Source organism: Thalassophryne amazonica, chromosome 5 (genome assembly GCF_902500255.1).
Source record: "Thalassophryne amazonica chromosome 5, fThaAma1.1, whole genome shotgun sequence".
Lineage (NCBI taxonomy): Eukaryota > Metazoa > Chordata > Actinopteri > Batrachoidiformes > Batrachoididae > Thalassophryne > Thalassophryne amazonica.
The window spans coordinates 63316017-63334552 of record NC_047107.1 but is presented as its reverse complement, the minus strand read 5'-3'; the positions used below and the strand labels follow the sequence as shown (position 1 = coordinate 63334552).

General features: G+C 44.6%; 1 protein-coding gene across 1 annotated transcript in view; it reads left to right on the top strand.

The window, feature by feature from the left end:
• The first annotated feature begins 275 nt into the window (after positions 1-275).
• The window catches only part of LOC117510634 (pikachurin), a 147646-nt gene continuing 129385 nt past the window's right edge, over positions 276-18536 (top strand). Inside the window, exon 1 of the mRNA XM_034170430.1 lies at positions 276-960. Within this exon, the coding sequence (XP_034026321.1) occupies positions 855-960 (106 nt within the window). The 5' untranslated portion in view covers positions 276-854. The remainder of the gene's footprint in view (positions 961-18536) is intronic.

Sequence of the window (18536 nt, the reverse complement as noted above, 5' to 3'; positions counted from 1 at the left end):
CTAATCCACACAGGGTCAAAATTATACATACAGGCTCAAATATATACCTCCATTCACTTAAATATTTTAATCTAATTTTAAACTACATTCCAAAATTGCAAAAACAGAGACACTCATTCATTTTGAATAACCACTCCTGACCCACCTGCAGTGTCTTAGTGGCCTACTAGGGGGCTGTGGCCCACACTTTGGTAATCACTGTTCTGAATCTCTTAAACCAAAGGTGCATGTTCTTTCTCTCTTCCATAGTTTCTTCTCAACTTACTTATTATTTAGTTATTAAGGACCACATGACCCACACTTTGCTGTGTTTATCCAGGACATGATGATCGTTTGGTGCGCACACGCACGCTGCTTATATCTGTTGCTACAGCGGCCACCTTGCGTCTGCGTCAGGACGTGGTCTCCATCTGTGTGCGGATTAGACGCTTATTATCCTCTTAGCGCTAAATGGCCCCTCGTTCCTCCGCTGCTTCTTCCATCTCAGCTGCTGTCGACGAACGGAGCGTGACACGATAAACAAGATTCGTGCGTAAAAATGATCCCAGTTGTCTTTACGCACCGCGCGTGGATTTAGGGCAAGCGCCTCTCCATCGTCCGTGTGCGCGCTTGTTGCTCTGTGTCCAGCCCGCTGATCTTTTCCTGACTGTAATCTTATCAGTGTCAGTCTGGAGTCGGGCTTTCCTCGGGAAAACTTTGATCTGTCTGTGGATGGCGTTTGCGCCAACCTATAAATCGATTATTTTTGAAAGCACAAACTTTCATCGGTGAAGTGATCAGGCACATTTCGAGTTGCGTTTCAGTGTGTGATTAACATGAACCTTTGAACTTTTTAAATTTTGGGGCAGAAAAAGATGGCATCTACATGTAGAGAGAGGATTCTTCTATACCTGCTTCTCTTTGCGACGTGCACAGCCAGCGTTTGTTTTTGCGCAAGATCATCAAATGTGCGGAGACCTGGTAAGTTTTTCTGTTGACCTTAAAAGCAGATTTGATATTAGTAATTCCATTTATAGACTACTATATGCACAACAACGTTAACATTATTTAAATATATGGTCAGGATCACTTCTGTCTATCTGTCCAGTTTAATTACAACATAAACAACTTTTATATTTTAGCATATTTGAATGGAAATATATATCAGATTTATCATTAAAGATGACGACAAACTAATTACTTTAAACAAAGTGCACATGGCTGCAAAATGGTTAAACAAAAACCCAAATAAAACAGTGGTCACTTTTTTTTTTTTACATATATTATTGTTTATGACCAGTGGTGGGCACAGAACCAAAAAATTAACTTCAATAACAGATAATCAGATAACTGAAAAGTTATCTTTGATAAAGATAAAAAGATAAACCACCCAAAAATGTATCAGAAGTTACAGATAACCAATAAATTCCAGTATTGTTTCTGGTACATTTGCAACTACTAATAAACTGAATTTGAGTTGTAACACCACAATCACTTCTGGTAGCATCAAAAGCAACAACAGACCCAAACAGTGAGTCCACACTTTTGTCTTTAAACATCTTGCCCCCTGCTGGAAGCTCTTGTTTACTACACAGCAAGTCCACCGCAGCAAGCAGCCAAAGCCCAGCTCTCTACCCAGTCACAACGCTCTGGTCAGGCGGAGGTCTTGGAAAATAAAGCAGTGCTGACTTATGGTTTTGATTTATAAATAACATTAATACAGATAGAATAACTCCATTAATGTCAATTCTGTCATTTGTACAAAGTTAAAATATAAATCTATCTTTTAATGTTGAATAATGCACTAATTCTGAGGTTTTGTAACACAGACAGATCGCAAAGGATTCTGGGTAAAATGTGCCTCTGCTAAACACTGATTGCTTCAGTCATTCATTATGTAAACCAACACGTTAATGTGACGTGTGTCGTGTGTTGGTGTTTACAGATAAATGTGCTTTTGTAAAATATTCCATTTTTTATTTATAAAAACAGGCATTTTTATGGAGCCCTGGGAGTGTCATCGCAAAATGTTTTGCATGTGGAGAGAATGTGTGCTTATTTTATTATATTGTGCCGTGCGCCCGTTTTATTATATAATTGTGCACACGTTTTATTATATTGTAAAACATGTTGTCTTGACACATAATCAATCAATCAATCAATCAATTTTATTTATATAGTGCCAAATCACAACAAACAGTTGCCCCAAGGCGCTTTATATTGTAAGGCAAGGCCATACAATAATTATGTAAAAACCCCAACGGTCAAAACGACTCCCTGTGAGCAAGCACTTGGCGACAGTGGGAAGGAAAAACTCCCTTTTAACAGGAAGAAACCTCCAGCAGAACCAGGCTCAGGGAGGGGCAGTCTTCTGCTGGGACTGGTTGGGGCTGAGGGAGAGAACCAGGAAAAAGACATGTTGGCTTAACACTGTGTGAGTTTTGGCCCTTTTTCAGATGATTTTTCATTCATGCAAGAATTTTTTTGAACCGAGTTTCAGGTTAATCACGCGTCCTGCATCGTGTAGTGTACATGGAGTAACAAGCTGCATTTAACATCTCATGACCACCTCCTGATCGCCGATCGTATGGTCGAATGAAAATCAAACTTGTTTGATATTATTCTGGTCGGCCGTCGTGAGGGTATCGTGCTGCTGAAGAGCTACAAGCATCCAACCGCTTGCACTGTGCATGTGCAAACACCGCAGAGCTGTCTTGTAATGTTTTTTTTGTTTTGTTTTTAAACTTTGATGTCTCCCATTGACAGTTTTTGTAAATTAAGTTTGAAAAAAAGATTACGTTTTGCTTCTGGAAACATGAGTCTGACCTGTGGTTTTTGAACGTACAGTGTGTGAGAGAACATAAATCGAGCGCTCTGAACTTTTACACCGTGCGGTTCTGTGGTCCAGTTTGAACTGAAACTGAGTACAGTGATTAAAAATATACAGTGTCTGCCCAGCTTCAGGACGAATACTGCCATGAACACTACTGGCCAGTAGATGGCAGTAGAGACCGTGAAAACTTGCCAAAACAAAATTCCAGATAATCCGTGTCTGCTACATTTAAGATGCGTGGAATTTAACAAACGCAAATACAATAACAAAGTCTATAAACCCAGAGAATATATTCACGCGAGTTTTAGGCACTAGAATCTAATGCTGTTGTCCATGGAGCCTGAACAGTGTCTGAAATGCATTTGTTCTGTCGTGAACGTACTGAGATTACCCTATCCTACCCATAATGCACTGCTGCACACAGCATGTGCTCACTAAAACCTTAAAAATGAACGCATTACTTTAAAACTAAAACATATATCTGATGTTTTCACTTTATAAAACTTCATGCTGTGACAGTAATTTTAAATAACTTGTCCAAAATTAGTTTGGTTAAAATTTGAACCATAAGTTTAAAATGTATGCCGCTGAATGACTTGGGTGATATAGCTATCATATTAGTATGGTATTAAAAGAAATGATTTTTTTTTGTGACCGGTTGTCCTTTGCCTGCAGAGGATACAGCAATTTCTCAAAGAAGCAGCTCTGTTCTGTTTGCAGAGGGTAGAACTATACATCTGTTAGGAAACTTTTAACAGGTAGGTGCTTAATGACTTTAAATTTTAAACATGTTTGTTGCTGTTTAGCTTTGTTTACTACATTATCGATCTGAAAGTTATCTGACAAAAATTTATCGGAAGATAATTAGTCCGATAATGATTTTTAAAGTTATCTAAAAAGATAATCCGATAATGAAAACATTATCTTTGAAAATTATCTGTTATCGGATTAATGAAACTGTGCCACCACTGTAGATATATGCATGCTGACAAAATATACTGTATCACACAAAAAAATTAAAAACAACCATAAAACAAAAGAAAAGTAATCACTTTTAATAATAATACATACATTTTATATAGCGCTTTTCATGACACTCAGACGCTTTACACGTGAAAAACTTGTAGACAGTACAAACACACAGTATAAGGATAGGCAGGACAGAGATAGGGAGAAACAACAGTACAATGGAAGACAACAAAGGACAACAACAACAACAGATCTGGAGGGAGGAGATGGTGGTGGTTGATGGAACTGGAGAAGCAAGCGCGTTCACACTGGGTGCGATCAGATGCTACAAATTTGCGGGGGTCGCGTGGCGACAGACGCGCCTCCTTCGCCCGGTATGTCGCTCTGCTTGGGTGGACTTTCGCTGTGAAAATTCACCCCGGTGTGTCATCAAATAGGAGGAGCTTCCATTCCGCTCAGCGTCAAGTCATCATGACGGACCTTGATCACACGGAGCGAGTTGTTGTGAAAAGCTCCCAATACATAGAGTATCATTATTTGCTGCAGGAGCAGCAAATAAATCTGGATGACAGCCGCTTTCAGTGGTCCTTCCGCCTCTGCGGGACCCACTTTGAGGACCAACTGTCCCGTTCACGCGCACACATGTAAACAATAAAAAAAAAAGAAACTCCGCTGCTTGCTGCAGCTCGCTCTTCCCCAAAAAACTCTGTCATAATTGTGTTTAGAAACCAGTCACCATTTGTTTTATTATACATCTGTGTAATTAATTAATAAAATATTCTCCACAGATGATTCGCTCGCGCGTGCACGTAAAGAGAAAAAAAAAGAAAGAAACTCCGCTGCTTGCTGTGAGGCTGCTCCTCGCTCTTTCCCAAAAAACTCTGTCATAATTGTCTTTAGAAACCAGTCACCATTTGCTTTATTATACATCTGTGTAGTTAATAAGTAAAATAATCTCCATGGACGATTCCCTCACGCGCGCACGTAAAATAAAAAGAAAAAGAAAAAAAAAAGAAGAAAAAATTGTTTGGCGCCAAAACGCTTCATTACATAGGAATTACATGGCAACCTGTGGCTGCAGTCGAGGGAGTTTTTCCTTCCCACTGTTGCCAAGTGCTTGCTCACAGGGGGTCGTTTTGACCGTTGGGGTTTTTCATAATTATTGTATGGCCTTGCCTTACAATATAAAGCGCCTTGGGGCAACTGTTTGTTGTGATTTGGCGCTATATAAAAAAAAAAGTTGAAGTTGAAGTTGCAGTCGCTCGTGTCGCACCCGGTGTGAACGCAGCATAAGATGTTATACGTGGTCTGGAAAAGGTGGGTCTTAAGATGGCGTTTGAAGGATGGCAGTGAGTCAGACTCTCGGATGGCCAGGGGAAGGGAGTTCCAGAGGGTGGGGGTGGCGATGGAGAAAGCTCTGTCACCCAGGGTGCGGTACTTCGTCTTGATGGTGGGGGTGAGGAGGTTGGCATCCGAGGAGCGTAGACGGCGAGGAGGAGAGTGGCGATGTAGGAGATCGGTGAGATACGGGGGTCGAGGTTATTTAGGGCTTTGTAAGTGATGAGGAGAATCTTGAAATGTATACGCTGTTTTATGGGAAGCCAGTGGAGCTGACGGAGGATAGGGGTGATGTGTTCTCTGGAGGGGGAGCGGGTAAGCAGCCGGGCAGCAGAGTTTTGGACATATTGCAGTTTTTGAAGAACATTAGAGGGGAGGTCATACAAGATGCTATTGCAGTAGTTGAGTCTGGAGGTGATAAAAGCATAAATTAGTCTTTCAGCAGCTGAGGGCGAAAGGGTGGGTCGAAGGCGTGCTATGTTACGGAGGTGGAAAAAAGATGTTTTGGTGATGTGGTTTATGTGTGACTTGAATGAGAGTGCAGAGTCCATGTAAATTCCAAGGTTTCTGACCAAGGGGGAGGGGGAAACAGAGTGACCATCGATGGAGAGTGAGAAATTCTGGGAGGTGGGGAGGATGGATTTTGGGCCGAAGATGATGATTTCCGTTTTATTGCTGTTGAGTTTGAGGAAGTTTTGGCTCATCCAGGTTTTACTGTCAGTGATGCAGTTGGTGAGGGTGGAAAGGATTGCAGGAATGATGGTTTTGGTGTTTATGTAAAGTTGAGTGTCATCGGCGTAACAGTGGAATGGGTTGAGTCCATGGCGGCGGATGATGTGGCCAAGTGGGAGCATGTAGAGGATGAAGAGAACAGGGCCAAGAACTGAACCTTGTGGAACTCCATGTAGGACAGGGGCGGTAGAGGATTTTTGGTGGTTTATGGCAATGTAGTGGGATCTGTCAGAGAGGTATGAGTTGAACCAGGAGAGGGCGGTGTCGGTGATGCCAATGGATTTCAGACGGTTGAAGCGAATGGAGTGGTTGACTGTATCAAAGGCAGTGCTGAGGTCGAGGAGAAGGAGGATGGTGAAGGTTCCAGAATCAGAAGATAGTAAGAGATCATTTGTTACTTTGAGGAGAGCTGTTTCGGTGTTGTGATGGGTTTTGAAGCCAGATTGGAATGTTTCATACGAGGTCTATTAGATAATAAACCGACCCTTTTATTATTTTTTTAACTATATGGATTTGAATGACGTGCGATTACACCAATCATGCTTGAACCCTCGTGCGCATGCGTGAGTTTTTTCACGCGTGTCGGTGACGTCATTTCCCTGTGGGCAGGCCTCGAGTGAGATGTGGTCCCGCCCTCTCGGCTGAATTCCTTTGTTTCACACGCTGCTTGAGACGGCGCGCGTTGCTTTATCAAACTTTTTTCTGGACCTGTGAGGAATATCCGAGTGGACACTATTCGAGAAATTAAGCTGGTTTTCGGTGAGAAGATGTTTATTTAGTTGTATTGCGACAGCTCTTTCCAATAATTTTGTGAGGAATGTGAGGTTGGAGATGGGTCTGAAATTATTGGGGTCATCAGGGTCGAGGCCAGGTTTTTTTTTTTAGGAGAGGAGTAATGATTAAATACACAAAACCTCACCTTACTGCTTCAATATTTCACCTCAAGGAGCTTTGGTGGCGGCTGTCCACTGGTGCACTTTGACAGGTTGGCTCAGATCGATAACATGTTGGAAAACCTTTGACTTTTTCAAATTCTCAATAGCAGAGTGCAGTGCACCTAGCACAATCTGGGTTAAAGGGAAAGACAGATGACACTGATTGGTTGAAGAAATGCTGTGTCCACTACACACCCTTGAGAGATGAAATGTATAAATACAGCCCTTTATTTCCCATGGGCCAACATTATACTCAGTTTACATGTCCTTTTGTGAGCAAGAAGAACTTGGACACACCACATATCCATCTACTCCACGCATTATGCTATGTGCTTTAGACTGTCAAGATACGGACCTTAAACTGCACACAACTCTCTGGTCTTGATGTTGTCTTATCCCTATTAACCAAGATTGACAGTTTTTTGAGTGAAAGCCCAACATTCAAACATAAATAAATAAATTGAACACAGCACCCAAGTTATTCTTCATTCATTTTCTACACCTGCTTACTCCAATTAATGGTCATGGGGGAGCTGGAGTGGTCTTACAAAAAAGCACTTAAACAGTTCTGTGTCATAATGTACAGTATATCTGGAAAATATTCATAGCGCTTCACTTTTTCCACATTTAATGTTACAGCCTTATTCCAATATGGAGTAAATTATTTTTCCTCCTCAACATTTTACTCACAACACCCCATAATGACAACATGAAAAATTTTTTTTTGTTGTTGAAATTTTAGTAAATTTATTAAAAATAAAAACTAAGAAATCACATAGTGCTCTATGACTGCTGGGATAGGCTCCAGCCCCCCGCAACCCTTAATTGGACTAAGCAGTTGAAGATGAGTGTGTGTGTGTGTGTGTGTGTGTGTGTGTGTGTGTGTGTGTGTGTGTGTGTGTGTGTGTGTGTGTGTGAAATCACATAAACATAAATATTCACAGCCTTTGCTCAATATTTTGTTGATACATCTTTGGCAGCAATTACAGCCTCAATTCTTCTTGAATATGATTCCACAAGCGTGGCACACCTATCTTTGAGCAGTTTTGCCCATTCCTCATTGCAGCACCTCCCATCTCCATCAGGTTGGAAGATGAGCATCGGTGCACAGCCATTTTCAGATCTCTCCAGAGATGTTCAATCAGAAACAGTTCTGGGTTCTGGCTGGGCCACTCAAGGACATTCACAGAGTTGTCCTGAAGCCACGCCTTTGATATCTTGGCTGTGTGCTTAGGGTCATTGTCCTGCTGAAAGATGAACCGTTGCCCCAGTCTGAGGTCAAGAGCGCTCTGGAGCTAGGAAACACGTACTATGTTTTAAAGGACAGGACCTTACAACTGTCCACTGTGATGCGCATGTGTCTGCTTGCAGTCCTAACGTGGATATACATAAAAACATATATCGCTGTTGCGACTGGCTACTGCGAGCGAGAGCACACCGCGCACATTGACAGGCTGTCCTAGGTGAAACGGACCATCACATCATAACACACAGCGGGTGATCCGAATGTCACGTCACCCATGTGAGCTGTGTTCCACATGACGTGATGTCTGCCCTGCACCGTTCACAGGACACGTGTGTCGGGCCAGACACGCCGGGCCAGCAGACGTAGGCATGATAAGAGCGCACTGCTTCGTTCATGTCATTTCATGACTGTACGTCTGTGACCATGGGTCATATACAGAGAAACAGGCGGTTCATACTTGTATTGTCTGCTCTATAAGAGGGATTCAGTAAAATGCGATGTTTTTTTAAGGTGTGTGATTTTTATTTTTTTTTATTTTAGGCACGATGTGGTGCAACACTTCCAGCTGTTTTTTTTTTCTTTCCTCCACAACAGCGGCAATTACAATGCTTTTTCACCATAATTAAAGACTTCCTCTTGGTCTACATCACAGGTGTCAAACTGATTCCAGAAAGGGCCAAGAGGGTGCAGGTTTTCTTTGTAACCACCCACTGCACCAGGTGATTTCACTGATTAACATCACTTTAAGCAGATGGAATCAGTTAAGCAGTGAAATCACCTGGTGCAGTGGGTGGTTACAAAGAAAACCTGCACCCTCTTGGCCCTTTCTGGAATCAGTTTGACACCTATGGTCTACATCATCTAATCTCTCTTTTTCAAAAAAATATGTTTATCTCCTTGTTGATTTTAGGCATTTTACGCTGTGGTTATAGGACAGTAATGGTAGCGCAATGGTAAAGTTTCTGTCTGTTAATCAGAGCTTTTGTAAATTGCAGGTTCGAATCTCTTGGGTGGCATGTAATTTTTTTTCTTCCACAGCAGCTGCGCAGTGTCATTCCACATGTTCCAGCTGCTTGCACTGTGTTCCCATTGTGACAGTTTCATGCATGCTCGTGCATGAAACTGTTGCAGCGGGATCGTTCACGCCTGCCGGACCGTGTGTCCCTCCCGGCGTCGACTCGATGTTTTCATAGTTCGCTCACTGTCACTTCATTTGCTCACTTCATCTCAGTTTCACCATGATTCGCTCTGATTCCCACTTATTCGTGCTATGTGTGAAACGGCCCTTAGTTTCCTTATCATGAACTTTTCAATTGTAGATACTGAAAATCTCAATAATGTAGAAGTTATTTTTAATACCAAAATGTGACCTCAGTGGCCTAGTGGTTAGCACTGTTGTATCACAGCAAGAAGATTGTGGGAATGCTCCCCAAATGTCCTTTCTGTGTGGAGTTTGTATGCTCTCCCCATGTTTCTATGTGTTCTCTTCCTCAGTTTCCTCGCACTCTCAAAAACATGCAGTTTTGGTGAACTGGAAACTTTAAATTGACTGGAGGTGTGAGTGAATGTGTCTCTTAATTGGAATCCGTGGGTATATAGAAAATGAATGACTTCAGTTTGAAATTATACACATTTTACAACAAGCTGCTATAGGTAACTAGGTGTCTTGGGCACTCACATCTGCGGTGCATTAGTGATTGGAGACTGGCATTGTGTGTTCGCCGCTCCTCTGGTTTTTCTCCAGTTTTCTCGTTTGTAACTTGGTTTTTAGTGGCTTGAATGTAATTTTTTTTATCTTTGGGTATGTACTTGACGTGGTTCTTGGTCCTTCAGTGTGTATTTTTAACCATTTTTGATTGTTTAGTGCCTTTTTTGCACTGTATGACGCCGCACTTCACTCCCTCGGCTAGCGCGATGCTAAGCTACTCTGCAGCTGAGCTACTCACCATCAGAGGGCTTGGTTTGCGCCGCCGACCTCGCTGCGTCCACAGAGGCTCCTGGAGAAAGTTTGTATTACTATGATTTGATCAATAAAAACAAGCATAACTCAAAGTTTTTGTTTGAAACGGTAGCATTTCTCATTCATGGATAGCTGCCTGTTATTCACTGTCCCTTTTCAGCACAGAACTTCTTGGACTATTTTGAGAAGAAAATTGAGGATATTAGGTTGAGCATATCTCAGCAGGCTTTGGTCCAACCACCGCATACTGCTATGGAGGTGGGTGCGCCCACTGAGGTGTTACCCAGATTTACAGATTTTGATGGTATCTCGCTAGGCGCACTGATGAAGCTTGTAACGTCTACTAAAAGCACAGCCTGTTTATTTGATCCTATACCAACAAAACTGTTTAAGGACCTGTGGCCCATTCTTGGGCCGACTGTTCTGGAAATGATAAATCTCTCATTAACTTCTGGATCTATTCCTAAATGTTTCAAGTCTGCAGTGATTAAACCATTGTTTAAGAAATCCAATCTCGACCCTAGTGTATTGAAAAATTATAGACCGAAATCAAATCTATCATTTTGTTCTAAAATCCTGGAAAAAGTGGTTTTGAGACAGCTCGTGGACTACCTCACTGAGAATAATCTTTTTGAGCCACTGCAGTCTGCTTTTAGAAAATATCACTCCTCAGAGACAGCACTTACTAAAGTAGTGAATGACCTTTTGTGAGCAATGGACTCAGATACCACTACAGTCTTGGTGCTGCTGGATCTTAGTGCTGCTTTTGATACTGTGGATCATCATATTTTACTTAATAGGCTGGATAATCACTTTGGGATTACTGGAACAGCTCTTGCATGGTTGACGTCATACCTGTCCAGTCGTTCTTACTGTGTATTGTGTAATGGCACCTCCTCTGATCGTAGTGACATGAAGTTTGGGGTTCCGCAGGGATCCATTTTAGGCCCCTTGCTTTTTTCCCTTTATGTAGCACCCCCTGGGAATATACTGCGGCGCTTTGGATTCCCTTTCATTGCTGTGCTGATGACACTCAATTGTACATGCCAATAACTGCTGGTAATCTCATTCACTTAAAATCTTTGGAAGATTGCCTTGCATCAGTAAGAAGTTGGATGTCTAGTAAGTTCCTACTTTTAAATTCTGATAAGACTGAAGTTATGGTTTTTGGTCCAGCAAGGTATCGGCATCAATTTGATCAGCTAGCACTTAGCTTAGGTTCGTGTGTTATACATCATATGGATAAAGTGAGGAACCTTGGAGTAATTTTTGATCCTACATTGTCCTTTGATCTCCACATTAGAGACATTACGAGGACTGCTTTCTTCCATTTGCGAAATATAGTGAAGATTCGTCCCATCCTGTCTATGGCTGATGCTGAGACTTTGATTCATGCATTTGTCTCTTCTAGATTGGACTATTGTAATGCTCTATTTTCTGGTTTACCGCAATCCAGGATTAGGGGTTCATCTGGTTCAAAATGCTGCTGCCAGACTTTTGACACAAAGCAGAAAGTTTGACCACATTATGCCCGTTTTGGCGTCCCTGCACTGGCTTCCAGTCGCTGCAAGATCAGATTTTAAAGTACTGTTATTAGTTTATAAAATTGTTCATGGACTTGCACCTCCCTATCTGGCTGACCTGGTAAGCCCCTATGTACCAGGTCGGGCCCTGCATTCTCAGGGTGCAGGACATCTATGTGTTCCCAGGGTGAATAAAAAGTCTGCCGGTCACAGAACTTTCTCCTACTGTGCCCCAGCTCTGTGGAACGATCTCCCGGCACACATTTGGAAGTCGAATACTGTGGAGACTTTTCAGTCACGTTTAAAGACTCATTTGTTTTCCCTGTTTTATCATTAGTGTTATGTGTTTTTATTCTTGTATTCTTTTATGGTCGTCTTTTTATTGTGTTTTAAATTTTTAATTCAGTTTTTTTTGTTGTTGTTTTTTTGTTTTATGTTGTGTGAAGCGCCTTGAATGATTTCATCGTGAATTGGTGCTATATAAATCAATAAATTTGATTTGATTTGTCTTAATATTTGTTGCTGAAAATGCCACATGGATACTGTGGTGAGGTGTGTTAAACAAAATACAGGTCTCTGCCAAACAATTTATTTTTTGGGTTTATTGCTTTCAAGGGAAAAGATTTGCTGTTTGCACGCCCCTCTCTCCCTACAGTAAGGGGTCTTCTTCCATCTTTGACCGTCAGATTGTATAGACATGGCACACAATGCAAACCATCTCAGTGGATGAGACTCAGAGCAAACACTTCTGTGAGACATGAAGGAGATGTTTCATGCTGAAATTTTGCTTATTGTAGAAGAATTTCAATACAGTGTCATAGAATTGTTGTAGACTGACTTGACACCCTGTTAACCCCCAAAACGTGAATCAGCTTCAAATCGTGAATTATCTGCAAACCGTTATTGCAAAACGTGAACGCGGGTCTCACAAAACGTGAATATATATATATAAATGGTAACACTTTATATTAACTGCACGCTATAAAGCATTAGTAAAGCATTTGTAAAGTGTAAGTAAATGCTTAAGTAACTACTTGTAAAACATTTACAAAGCTTTCTTTTTTATAGCTACTCATTGGTAAGAACATAAATAGATGGGCTTATAGTTATAATATAATAAGCCCCTCGTTTCGTGCTGAATTTTGTTTATTGTAGAAGATTTTCAATACAGTGTCATAGAATTGTTAAAGACTGACAAGACACCCTGTTAACCCCCAAAACGTGAATCAGCTGCAAATCGTGAATTATCTGCAAACCGTTATTGCAAAACATGAACGCGGGCTTCACAAAACGTGAATACGAGGTCTATTAGAAAAGTATCCGACCTTATTATTTTTTTCAAAAACCATATGGATTTGAATCACGTGTGATTACATCAGACATGCTTGAACCCTCGTGGGCATGCAAGAGTTTTTTTCACGCCTGCCGGTTACGTCATTCGTCTGTGGGCAGTCTTTGAGTGAGGAGTGGTAAGGACGGCCCACGGCACCTGACGACAATCTGCGCTTCGAGGCGGCAGCGTCTCACCGTTTTCAACTTGAAAACTTCCACATTCAGGCTCTGTTGACCCAGTAAGTCGTCAGAGAACAGAGAACTTTCAGAAGAAGTCGGCATGAGGAGTTTATTTGGACATTCCATTGTTAACGGACATTTTGTAATGAAAGAACGTGCGGACAGAGTCGCATGTTGGGCCGGACCCGACCGCGGGGGGTCGCGACAGGAAAAACACCTCCGTTGGAAACCTTAACGGGCAAGTTGGAACATGCCCAAGCTGTTAAACAATTTCTCAGTTACTCACTTGTTGAAAGCCATCAAAAGCCGCCTGAATTTTACAAATGGTTTTCAACACGGAGGTGTTTTTCCTGTCGTGGCGCACACAGATTCGTCGAGTCGTCACGGAAATGACTTGGCAAATTTGCGCGCACGTCTTTCATAAAAAAATGTCCTTAAACAGTGGAATGTCTGCATAAAGTCCTCATGCCGGCCTCTTCTGAATCTTCTCTGTTCTCTCACGACGTCCTGGGGAATTAAGCCTTAAATTAGGATGTTTTCAGGTCGAAACAGGCCGACGACGGCGCCTGGAAGCGAACCACGATGTCCTGCTCTGTGGGAAGTCCTTACACCGACAGAAACACCCCCTAATCTTTCATCAGCCGTTAAACTTTTCACCGAAAACCAGCTTAATTTCTCGAATAGTGTCCACTCGGATATTCCTCACAGGTCCAGAAAAAAATGTTGATAAAGCAACGCGCGCCATCTCGAGCAGCGTGTGAAACAAAGGAATTCAGCCGAGAGGGCGGGACCACATCTCACTCAAGGCCTGCCCACAGGGAAATGACGTCACCGACACGCATGAAAAAACTCACGCATGCGCACAAGGGTTCAAGCATGACTTTATATTAACTGCATGCTATAAAGCATTAGTAAAGCATTTGTAAAGTGTAAGTAAATGCTTAAGTAACTACTTGTAAAACATTTACAAAGCTTTCTTTTTTATTAGCTACTCATTGGTAAGAACATAAATAGACGGGCTAATAGTTATTAATAACAAAATATCTAATGTCTTTATAAAACATCCATCCATCCATCTTCTACCTCTTAGTCCAATTAAGGGTCGCGGGGGCTAGAGCCTATCCCAGCAGTCATAGAGCGCGAGGCGGGGTACACCCAGGAGAGGACGCTAGTCTGTCTCAGGGCCACAAATAGACAAACAAACACAGACACACCCACACACACGCCTACGGACAGTTTTAAAGATTCCAATCCACCTAACCCGCATGTCTTTGGATGTGGGAGGAAACCGGAGCACCCGGAGGAAACCCACGCAAACACGAGGAGAACATGCAAACTCCACACAGAAAGGCCACGGGAATTGAACCCACAACCTTCTCGCTGTGAGGCAACAGTGCTAACCACTAAGCCACCGTGCTGCCCCTTTATAAAACATTTACAAATGATTTTTTTTTAATTGCTTGGGGCGCATTTTTTTAAGACACACAGGGGGCGGCACAAACACTTAAGAAAAAAAAAATAATCATCATCTGCGCTGCAGAGCAGTTATCATATCACTGTGTGGGGAATTAGTAAATTGTTGCCCCCTCCCTGCAGCTGTAGGCGCCCCTGAACAGGCGCTTGAAGCGGACAGACAGGGTGGAAGAATGGGTTCGAATTTCACCAGAGAGGACAAACTGCCCACTCGTAGAAAAATGTTTGCAGAAAGGAGAGCCTGCCTGTTTGTAAAGAGGGTTTAGAAATTGAGCTGTGTTCACATTACTACCTGAAGTGACTTGAATCTGACCTTGTTTTTTTTGTGTGTGTGCCTGCATCTCATGCAGTGTACACTAACAAATTACAAGATATATTTACTTAATATAATTTTTTGTTAACCCTCACCACATAACCTGGTTGTTCAACAAAACATCCATCCATCCATCCATTTTCTTCCGCTTTATCCAGAGTCGGTCGCGGGGGCAGCAGCTCAAGCAAACCGCCCAGACCTCCCGATCCACACACAGCTCCCCCAGCTCCTCCGAGGGGAACCCCAAGGCATTCCCAAGCCAGCCGAGAGATGTAATCCTTCCAGCGTGTCCTGGGTCTTCCCCGGGGCCTCCTCCCCAATGGGACGTGCCCCGGAACACCTCTCCAGCGAGGCGTCCAGAGGGCATCTGGAAAAGATGCCCGAGCCACCTCAACTGACTCCTTTCGCGTGGAGGAGCAGCGGCTCGACTCCGAGCTCCTCCCGAGTGACCGAGCTCCTCACCCTATCTCTAAGGGAGCGCCCAGCCACCCTGCGGAGGAAACTCATCTCGGCCGCTTGTACCCACGATCTCGTTCTTTCGGTCATGAGCCAAATCTCATGACCATAGGTGAGGGATCGGAACATAGATCGATCGATAATCGAGAGCTTTTCCCCCCTACTCAGCTCTCTCTTTACCATGACGGTCCGATACAGCGACCGCATCACTGCAGACGCTGCAGCGTCTATCGCCACCCAGTGTACGCTGAAGGTCCTGATTTGACGACAGCCAACAGAACCACATCGTCCGCAAACAGCAGAGACGAGATTCTGTGGTGCCCAAACCAGACCCCCCTCTACACCCTGGCTGTGCCTAGAAATTCTGTCCATAAAATAATGAACAGAACTGGTGACAAAGGGCAGCCCTGGCGGAGGGCCAACGTGCACTGGAAACAGGTTTGACTGACTACCGGCAATGCGAACCAGCTCCTGCTGCGGTCGTACAGGGGACCGGATAGCCCTTAGCAAAGGACCCCGGACCCCGTACTCCCGGAGCACTCCCCACAGGTTCCCCGAGGGACACGGTCGAAACGCCTCTCCAGATCCACAAAACACATGTGGACTGGTTGGGCGAACTCCCCATGAACCCTCGAGCTCCCGATGGAGCGTGTAGAGCTGGTCCAGTGTGCTGCGACCAGACGAAAACCACACTGCTCCTCCATGATCCAAGGTTCGACCATCGGTCGATTCTCCTCTCCAGTACTCTGGAATAGACCTACCGGGGAGGCTGAGGAGTGTGATCTCCCTATAGTTGGAACATACCCTCCGGTCCCCCTTCTTAAACATAGGGACCACCACCCGGTCCTGCCAATCCAGAGGCACTGTCCCCAGATCGCCACGCAATGTTTGCAGAGGCGTGTCAGCCAAGACAGTCCCACAACATCAGAGACTTAAGGTACTCAGGACAGATTTCATCCACCCCAGGAGCCTTGCCACCGAGGAGCTTTCCAACCACCTCAGATGACTTCTGCCTGGGTAATGGATGAGTCCGTCTCTGGGGTCCCCAGTCTCTGCCTCCTCTTCGGAAGATGTGATGATGGATTGAGGAGATCCTCGAAGTACTCCTTCCAACCGCCCAACAATATCCCCAGTCAGAGCAACAGCTCCCCACCCGCACCGTAAACAGTGCCAGTGGAGAGCTGCTTCCCCGCCTCCTGAGGCGTTGGGACGGTTTGCCAGAATCTCTTCGAGGGCCGACCGATAGTCCTCCTCCATAGCCTCCCGAATTCCTCCCAGACCCGAGTTTTGCCTCTGTGACCACACGGGGCTGCGGCATGCTTGGCCTGCCGGTACCTGTCAGCTGCCTCTGGGGTCCCACCTACCAACAAAGATAAGTATGACTCCTTCTTCAGCTTGACGGCATGCCTTACTTCCGGTGTCCACCACCGGGTTCGGGGATTGCTGCCGCGACAGGCACCAGAGACCTTGCGACCACAGCTACGAGCGGCCGCATCAGCAATGGAGGTGGAGAACATGGGCCACTCGGACTCCATGTCTCCAACCTCCCCCGGGATCTGGGAGAAGCTCTCCCGGAAGTGGGAGTTGAAGACCTCCCTGACAGAGGGTTCCGCCAGTCGTTCCCAGCAGACCCTCACGACACGTTTGGGCCTGCCAGGTTTGACCGGCTTCCTCCCCTCCCAGTGGATCCAACTCACCACCAGGTGGTGATCGGTCGACAGCTCTGCCCCTCTTTTTACTCAAGTGTCCGAGACATGTGGCCGAAGGTCAGATGATACGACTACAAAGTCGATCATTGATCTCCGGCTCAGGGTGTCCTGGTGCCACATGCACTTATGGACACCCTTGTGCTCAAACATGGTCTTCGTGATGGACAAACTGTGACTAGCACAGAAGTCCAACAACTGAACACCACTTGGGTTCAGATCGGGGAGGCCGTGCTTCCCGATCACCCCCCTCCAGGTCTCACTGTTGCCGCCCACGTGGGCGCTGAAATCCCCCAGGAGAACAATGGAGTCCACAGTCGGAGCGCTATCTAGTACCCCTCCCAGGGACTCCAGGAAGGTTGGGTACTCTGCACTGCTGCTCGGCCCGCAGGCCGAGACAATGGTGAGAGACCTGTCCCCGACCCGAAGGCGTAGTGACGCGACCCTCTCGTTCACCGGAGTGAACTCCAACACATGGCGACTGAGCTGGGGAGCAATAAGCAATGCAACCCCAGCTCTCCGCCTCTCCCCGTGGGCAATGCCAGAAAAATGAAGCGTCCAGCCCCTCTCCAGGAGTTGGGTACCAGAGCCCATGCTGTGCGTGGAGGTGAGCCCGACTATCTCTAGTCGGTATCTCTCAACCTCCCGCACAAGCTCAGGCTCCTTGCACCCCAGCGAGGTGACATTCCACGTCCCAACAGCCAGGGGCTGTGAGCATGGACCGGGCCGCCAGGCCACCCGCCCTCGACCGCCACCCAATCCTCTCTGCACCCGACCCCCATGGCCCCCTCTGCAGGTGGTAAACCCACAGGAGGGCGGGCCCACGTTGCTCCTTCGGGCTGAGCCCGGCCAGGCCCCATGGGCTAAGGCCTGACCACCAGGCGCTCGCGCGCGAGCCCCAACCCCAGGCCTGGCTCCAGGGTGGGACCCCCGGGCGACGTCTCGGTCCTTGATCTTTCACTGATCATGGAGGTTCTGAGCTGCCCTTAGTCGATAAGGTGGCAGCCAGAGGGGGAGTCAACAAAACATATAACTAATATTACAAAATATGTAATTCATTATTTTGTATTTTACAGTATATTTTGTTTAATATTTAAACAACTGAGCTATGTTGGACTGGTTTACCGAACTAGATTAAGTGAGTGTGCCAAATCAAATTATTTGATGTGAGATTTGGGCTTCTTACTGTTTTGAGCTGTCTGAACATGTCAAGTTTAATTTATATATTTTTCCTATTACCTTCCTTTGTGTATGTGCTTGGAGATCAGCTTCACTTCTGATTTCATTTTACTTTCTATGTCATCACTGGTGATATGACTGCTGTAAGATCAGATAACAGTCACTTACAAACATGAAAACACAAAGATTCAGGAACAAATATCACAAGGTCTCAGAAATGGACAGAGTCTCACCAGAAACTGTAACAATGAAACAAGGGCCAGAAGGAAAGTCAGCACTGCAGAATAACATCTACAACCCCAATTGCAATGAAGTTGGGATGTTGTGTAAAATGTAAATAAAAAGAGAATACAATGATTTGCAAATCCTCTTCAACCTATAT